At 41.8% G+C, this 8,618-nt stretch overlaps 1 protein-coding gene across 1 annotated transcript; it reads right to left on the minus strand.

Annotated features, from left to right (window-relative positions):
- Nucleotides 1–982: 982 nt before the first annotated feature.
- LOC135625492 (protein JINGUBANG-like) lies at nt 983–2,828 on the minus strand. Its single transcript, XM_065130372.1, has one exon. The coding sequence runs from the start codon at nt 2,811–2,813 to the stop codon at nt 1,479–1,481; it is 1,335 nt and encodes a 444-aa protein (XP_064986444.1). The 5' UTR covers nt 2,814–2,828; the 3' UTR covers nt 983–1,478.
- Between the last annotated feature and the right edge of the window lie 5,790 nt (nt 2,829–8,618).

Consider the following 8,618-nt stretch of genomic DNA (forward strand, 5'->3'; position numbering starts at 1 on the left):
TTAGATTCTGATGAGTTTTTAGGTGACCAAGCTTCATCCTTGGTTGTAGGTGATACTCTCATCTTGATAATGTACTGAAAGAATGCAGCAAGTAGACGAAGAAGTTAACTTCGCCGATGAACCTTCCCCAAGTCAGTCTGCACCATATGCTTCCCATCACCAAAATGAAAACGTGCAGCTTGTAACCTTGCAATGATCTATGCCGACAACTGATACTGTAGAGGACTTGGGTCATAATATACATATGCATAGAGTGAGAGAGGGAGAGAGAGAATCATTTTTTGCATGACCACAGTTACCCTCTTCTCCAACACCATGCAATGTATTCAGTTGCAAGTTAAATTCCGCCACTAGGTTTTGACATTCACACGGCAGTGATCATATATATAATATACATTGGATCATTCTGCAACACTCAGTCTTCCTCCTCCAATGTAGCTGTTCCAAGATTTAATGCCATGAGCTGTTGTATTGGCATGGAGAGACAATTAAACAGGGCGAGTGGACAACAAAAAGCCATCAGTTTCCTGACCTGCATTATTTCTCTCGCTACCCGGATTTGATGGCTCGGGCGTAGACATTTAACATGCTGAAGGAGTCAAAATGAGCAGGTGGTGAAGCTACACGACAAGGTGGGAAAAAGAAGTGAAGCAACCGGGAGTAACTTAGTCGCTCCTGATTGCTTGCTTGTCTTCTTCCACGTTTACTGGCTGTTCAACGAGATCCAGATGGCCTCAGCATATCATTCAACATGTTACATCCTGTGGAATCAGCAAGCTTGCCCTTAAATTAAGCATGGTGGTGTTTGAGATCCTCACTCATGCAGAGTCCACTCCGGTGAGACAACTTCACTGGATCCCCTCAAATTGTCTCCGAAATCATGCTTAAACTAATATGCTTGCCAAAGCTTCAGAAAGTGGCTTTTGTCTGTAAACTTAGTAGTAGTTGTGGAAAAACCTATAGGAATCCATAAAAGTTTGGATGATTCATCAACATTATTATATTGATAAAATGTTGCATAAGAAATCCCATGTGTATATACTTTGATGCCAGCTTTAGTATATATTCATCATCAAGCCCAGCTTACATGCATGATTGGTACAGATAGTGACGTATAAAAGTATACTGGCTACAATCTCATGTATATGCTGCCATTGTCTTCCTCTCTCTCGCTCTCTCATGTTTGAAGTGCTTGACTTTTTCCTCTACGACAGTCACACAGCAGGATAGGAATCCCAAGTCCATACAGCATTGTGTTTACTTGCATTCACAGCAGCAGATCGTATTGAGGCAATCAACTTCACATCATGTTGTGTTGTCAGCGACCATGCGGTGTAGCTTCCTCCGCCGTTGGTGCCATCAAAGAACTCAGAGAAGTGGCATCAATGTCATTCCAAGTGCAGAAATCAACGGGAGGGAACAAAAACTCCACACCTTCTTCTTTTACTTTCCTTTTATACCTTTCGTTTGCTAGCTTTTTATTTCGAATCGGATCGTTGAGTAGTCGGGATCCGAACCCGCCAAATCTTGACCTCCCCGTCCAGACTCCCACTGCAGACCCGGTACTCTTCGGACTCGGATTCGGGCTCAGCGGGATCCGAAACCCCAACCGCCACCAGCGACCTCACCCCAGTCACGTGCCCCTCCATCACGCCCAGGCAACTGTAACCCTTCCCTTCGCCTTCCTTCCGCCAGATCCGGATCGTCCGATCGCTGCTGCCACTGAAGAGCACGTCCCCGACGCACGCCAAGCACAGGATGGCCTTTCGGTGCCCCCGCAGCGCTCCTGCCACCACCATGTGGTCCGCCGACTCCTCCCTCTCCCACACAAGGATCGAGCGGTCGCAGGCGCCCGAGTACAGCACCGCCCCGTCGTCGCTCAGCGCCAGCGCGTTCACCGCCGACCGGTGCCGTTCCAGTGTCGCCACTGGCCCGTGCTTCGGCTGTCGCTGGCCCCGTCCCCTCCCCTCCTCCGGCGGGGACAGCGCCCACACCCGGATCCTCCCGTCCGCTGACCCCGTGTACACCGTGCCGTCGTCGGCGACGGCTACAGCGTTCACCGCGTTCTCGTGGGCCTGGACGGATTCCCGGCAGCGGAGGTCGCCGCCGGCGCGCCAGACCTTGAGGGTCTTGTCCCACGACACGGAGTAGAGGAGGCTGCCACTGGTGGCGACGGCCGAGACGGCATCGGCGTGCTCGATCCACAGGAGCTTCTTGTGGCGGCGGACGGTGACGTAGTTTCCCGGGAGGGGGAGGCGGCGGAGGCGGTCGCCGGCGGTGGGGAGGGTGGCTTCGAGGCGGTGCCGGCCGGAGCGGGTCGACCGACGCCACACGCGGATACCGCCGTCTTGGTGGGCGGTGAAGAGCTTACCATCTGGAGAGAGGGCGACGGACTTGACGGACCCGGCGGACGGCACTGCGGTGAAGCTCTCCACCGGGCGGATGGTGACCAGGTCGAGGACCGTGATCTCCGACTGCGAGGCGGAGTAGAGGAGGGAGGAGGCGGCCGAGACAGCGAGGGCGGCCGCGGAGGAGGAGGGCCGTAGGGGCTTGAGGGAGGAGAGGCAGAGGTAGGAGGCAGGCGAGGGGGTCGTGTCGAGGTAGCTGGCAATGGGGACGAGGGATTGCAGAGAGGGGAGAGTCAGGAGGGAGGCGGCGTCGTCAAAGACGGTGGCGGCGGGGGCGCCGACGTGGGCGTTGGAGGAAGACGAGGAGGAGGTGGTGGACGCAGAGAGGTGCAGGATTCGGGACCGCGGTGGCGCGGTGTCGTGCTCCCCGGTGGAGGCGAAGGAACAAGGGATCCAAAGCGGCATTGGAGAAGACGAGAAGGAACGCGAGAGCGAAGCGGAATCATGGAGGAGCCGAGCCATTTATCGGGTAGAGAACACATGGCGACCACCACCCACGCGGCGGGGCCATCCGATCGATTTGATTGGTCTGAGGTCGATAAGAAATCTTACTTCGAGGCAGGTAAAGTCAGTGGGTCAATATAACTAGGTGATAGTTTCAGCTATATGCAATACACAATTGGTAGACACGTGACCGGCGGGTGAGATTAGGGGTGCGAACCTCGCGTAAAACACCAGTTTTAATTTAAGCTGCAGTAGGTAAGTCCGTAGAATTATACGGTATACGTGCATACAGACATTGAATACATGATAATAATTTGCCTGAACTATGTGACCAATTATTATGATATATGTTGTGCTTCTATAATGCAATATTTGAACTTTGTTATGAACTATTTTGATTTACAAATTAAGTATTTATTCTTTTTTTGGCATATTTTTAAAACACTCATTGGACTACTTATATTTATAATTTTTTAAAGAATTACAAGTAAACAAGTTTGTTAACTTAATTGTTATGTGGCAATCATCTAAAGACAAATTTGTAACCTTCCTCATGGCCATTCATTAATTAATTCATACATAATTCCTGAGTGCAATTATTTTGTTTGGTAAAAAGAAAATGCAGCTAGAATATGCTTTTAAAATTAATTTTAGTTATGTTATAAAATAAATTATATAATTTATGAGCCAAAGAATCATCAGCAACATGAGTTGGTGACTCTGAATCATCAATTTCTTCTCTTTATTTTCTTGACAAGGACAGATTCTTGTATGAATATAACCCAAGAACTACTTAGGTCAACAACTCACATCACCACAAGTATTCAAGTCTAGAATGTGATCAAGGTGGGGGACCAATTACTCCTCTATTCAAAATTCTTAAAACTTGATGCTCTAAAATGACATGATAATATATTTAGGCAAAAGATAAGCATTTCTACACATGCTTATTAGTAAAAACAGCACTACTAGAGAGAGAGAGAGAGAGAGAGAGAGAGAGAGAGAGAGAGAGAGAGAGAGAGAGAGAAGAGAGAGGTGTCATAAGTAATAAAAAGATTTTGATTGCAAATCATATCCCAAAATCTTAATCTTTTGGATGGGTTACAATTTATCTCAAACTACTCTGAAAGGATCCAATTAATTATAAACTCCAACAAAATATCTTTACAGTCCAGTGATTGAGAACTGTGATGCAGTCAACCTCCTATTACAAACACCTTATTCCCATCAGAAACAGTAAACAGGACTGCATTGTATGTGCTCAGCCACCTTCTGGATTCCACAAGCCTGAACTTTGATGCATTCAAAGTAAACTTGGATCACAGAAACAATGACTTGTGCCACTGTTTCTGAAGAGATATACAAGCAAGAATTCTGAATTCCACAAGCACAGACTTTGATGCAGTCAAGTATACTTCTGTTACAGAGATCTTGTTCCTTTCAGAGAAAGCAGCAGTAGTACTCGGTCTATTCTCTTCCATCTCCAAAGGCCCACACGCTTTGGTACTCAAAGCCAGAAGCATCCGTGCTCTGAACCCACAGCTTCATGCATGCCTCAAAAGCTGCTTTCCAAGTTGTGATCAGCAACTAGGATGCCACCGGTGGCGGTCCTCATCGTTGGCTTAGTTTGGACTAAAGGCTTCCTAAATATTCCTGAGTGACTTTATTGGGATATGATAAGGTTCACTTGACGTGTCACTTGTGCTGCAAGATGATTAGGGTTTACAGCTTCCAAAGCCAATAGGCATCTCTGCAGAAGATACAAACAAGGAGGGTGATATGTTAAGAAGACCCATGGCTAAGTAGTTTAAAGCATGCAGCAGCTTAAACTGTTCTTCTTGTTGGTATTTGTCTACTGAGTAGCTGCTGAAACCAGACAAACAACCAACATATGTGAACTGTTTGAGTGAAAAGACAGTAACACATATCTTCCCATCTTCATGCTGGACTTTACCTGCTAATTTGCATGTCATTTTCTGGAGTGAAGTACTTGCTTTATCATTATTCAGCATAAGAACTAGTGGAGGATAAAGAGAAAAAAACAAGGTTAATTATTGGTGCAACTTTCCGTGCTCTTTCGGCTATCCATTCTTCTACTAGAATCCAATCACAGCCCCAACAAATCTGCAGTAATTAACATTGTTTATGATTTGCAATGTAATTAGAGTAATATAATTAGAAGTAAGCATCATGGTGGTTGATGTAGAAAAATAATAATATTATTATTAATCTTGGTATCGCGATTATTATTTTTCGGGTGATTTCTTAGTTTGATACATCTTTAGATTTATCTATTTTTCCTTTTAACATGGACATTAATTTTAGAGGAGGAGGAAAAACAAACAAAAAAAAATAGGGTCTTTTTTTGGGTTGTTTGGGGTCTCCTAGGAGAGATCTTGCCAAAATAATCAAGTTAAGGAGAGGATAACGTTGACCTAAGTGTCATTTAGTGGCTATCAAACAGCCTCTATATAGTGGTTGATCTATATTTCACATGATGTGTGATTTGTAGTACATGATAAAGATAAATTTCATGGATGTTCAGATGTGATGGAAAATATACTGTTCCAAGCTTTCATGCAGTGATTACTCTTTCCTTTCCTTTCCTTTGTTGCAAGGAAATCACTGTCAACCTTGAGGAAACAGTCATGTGCATCATCTACATCCACATAAGATTCCACAAGATGCAGCAGTCGACTGATGAGGGAAGGGGAGAAGGAGAACTGTGTGTTTGCAGCCAGTTTCCATGCATAGAAGAAGATAGCTAGCCAAGAGACCTCATCGCTAGTGTCCATTTGTTCCATTTAAGTTACTGGTTTCATAGCATGAGCTTCTCCCTACGTACTTCCACATCGAAAGATTCTTGGCAAGGTTCGTGCCCTTAGGGTTGTTTGTTTGCTTGTCGACATGGAGACATGGAGATCAAGATGCCGGGGCGACAAAGGTGTCTAAGAACACCCACTTGCTACCGAAGAGGGCTTAGAATTATTGCATCTCACTGTGTTCGAAGTCTTTGGATCACTATCTCGACATAGTGAGGTGATAAAGGGTTGAATCATCGATCAAAGGTCTCTCACCAAAGCATGGTTATTGAAACTGATACCGTCCTCTCTCTTCTACTTTCCTCTCCGTTCCTCATTTCTTCCTCTCTCTCTCTCTCTCTCTCTCTCTCTTCGGCCCTCTTTCTTTCTTTGCTATTATATCTTTTGCTTCTTCTTCTTCTTCTTCATCTTTGCTATTATTCAGAAGAAGAGAGAGAAGGAATCACAGTCACCAAGATTACATGAATCAAACAACAATTGAATGTGCTGTTGAAACAACCAAGGAGTGAGTCAACATAATTGCTTTGATAGAACAAGTGGGGCATCACAAAATTCACAACCACAGACACAAGGAAAGGGAGGGGTGGGGAGACAGAGAAAAACGTTGCTTGGCTTTGCATGAGTGATATGAGGAGTGATGTTTCACAATCATTGAGGACAGTACGAATCTTATGACCTCTCACGATGGTTTGGAGGAAAAATGCAAATCTTCAACCCCAACAACATTCATCTGAGCATTGGAAGACAATTAGATCAATAAGAGACCGAGGAAAGAATGAGTGCTAATGAAATAAATAATTTATATCTTTTTCCAAAATAATTTATAATATTATTATTCTTTATATTTGAAGTAGAGAGTAGTGGTAAGGGGACAAGGCTACTTCAATCAACATTTCTCATGTCTACGAGGTAGCATACGCATAAATTGAGAAGGAAGATATTGTGTTTCACACCTTTACTAATTCTATTTTACATGTTTATAAATTTGTATATATATTTTAATGTTTTTTAAATTAATTATTTTTACCAAATATCGATCAAATTAGATCGAATCCAATTTAAATCATTAGTTCAAAATTATTATCAACATTGGGTTCCTATCCTATGAGGATCCACACTGATGGATATAGTGACTCAATATTAATATTAAAAGCGAGTTATTATCCTATGATGCAATAATGATTGAATAGCTCACGTAATCGTCCCCAACATTAAGTATTGTTTCGATTAAACCTTGACGTACTATAAAAAAAAACCCCTTTTGTGAAAGAAAGATTTTTCAGTTTTTACTATTTTTAAAAAAATTTAAATCTATTTTTAACTTAAGCTTCAAAATATTTTTATCTGAGTATACCGAAGTTACGTAGAGTCATCTACCAAATTTCATGTGGATATTTCAAAATCTTCCTAACATCTCTACTTGTGATGAGTACCAAAAAGAAGATATTTCATGTGGATAAACAAAATCTAATTCCAATACTCTAGAATAGTAAGAGGTGTTTAGGACCACTAGGAGTAAAGATGATTGCTTAGTTGTGTAGGAGAAAACGTACATTTATCGATGGCCCAAGTTTCCTACTTGCTTGAGAAGTTGTACTAACTTTGACAACGCCATGTCTCAGCTGCTGAAAGGTAATGGCAGTGATGGGTCAACTCGTTTGGAGGTCCAAATTCATCGTTAGTGGTTTAGGGTTAGGGAAGGACGATGCACAGTGGCTGATAGCAACCAAGTGCCGGTTGTGGATTAGACCATGCCCGACTTGGTAGTCTCAGCATTATTACTATCGTTCGACCCAGGAATGCTACTGATCATGTGCATGTCAACCCTGGGCCACACATGATGGATGTCGATCATGTCATGATCAGGACAACACAACAAGTCAAGAAAATATTTCTTACTTTGATGCAAATTAATCTGATCCATGGATAACTATTATTACTATTATTATTGTCATTGTTAGTTCGATTGAAACCAAATGTGATCTAAGGATTCATATCATTAGTAATTATTCCTGATATATGTGTGTGTGCATGTGTGTACTTGTACATATATATGTATATATATTATATACCAAAAAGAATAAATTTGGATACTCTTAAAAAATTTAAACATATTTGATATGGAATAAATAGTTGATTGAATATTGATATTCTTAATATTCAAATGATTTGATCAGCGAAATGAACCGATAAGGGATTCAATTCTTAATTTTTTTTTAGTTCGATTCGAGTTTTTTTTAACTATTAATGTAATGCCCATTATGATGATTTCCGAGGAAAATATTATATTTGACCATGAAAATTGGTTGACTATAAGAAAACTCTATAGCTCATCCTCCTCCTCCCTCCAAAACTATCCATCTCACTTGGTCTAATCAATTTTTTTTTATGTTTATTCTTCATTCAAAAAGATGAAATTTCACTATCCAAAGGAAAATTGACTCAATGCGTTAAACATGATTTTGAATTGTGAATGATGGAAACATGGGGTGAATAATTTGGAATTAGATATGTATAGTTATGGTATTTTTTTGCCATTTCTCATTTTATCGATGTCAAATAGTAGCCTATTTGTCAAATATAATTAACAGATTAATTTTAGGGGAGGAAGAAATTGTTGTACTTTGTTCTAACAATCCTTTTGGATCATTTATGAGGAGTTTGGGCCAAAGTTGGCTCATTTTCCACTTTGTCATCATAAAAAATGTAATGTCGAATGGGCTTTCACATAGAAAACTATAAGAAATTGCAAGACTCGTAAATAACATATGACTCTCTTTCTCTCTCTATACATACATAAATACGACCTATAACTTTGTAATGAGAATGAGAGAGAGAGAGAGAGAGAGAGAGAGAGAGAGAGAGAGAAAGAAAGATTTAAGGCTTTATCAAGAGAGATAAGTGACTAAAAAATGAGAACAAATAATGATAAATAAAAATTGAG

Source organism: Musa acuminata, chromosome BXJ1-3, assembly GCF_036884655.1.
Source record: "Musa acuminata AAA Group cultivar baxijiao chromosome BXJ1-3, Cavendish_Baxijiao_AAA, whole genome shotgun sequence".
In the NCBI taxonomy this organism is placed as follows: domain Eukaryota; kingdom Viridiplantae; phylum Streptophyta; class Magnoliopsida; order Zingiberales; family Musaceae; genus Musa; species Musa acuminata.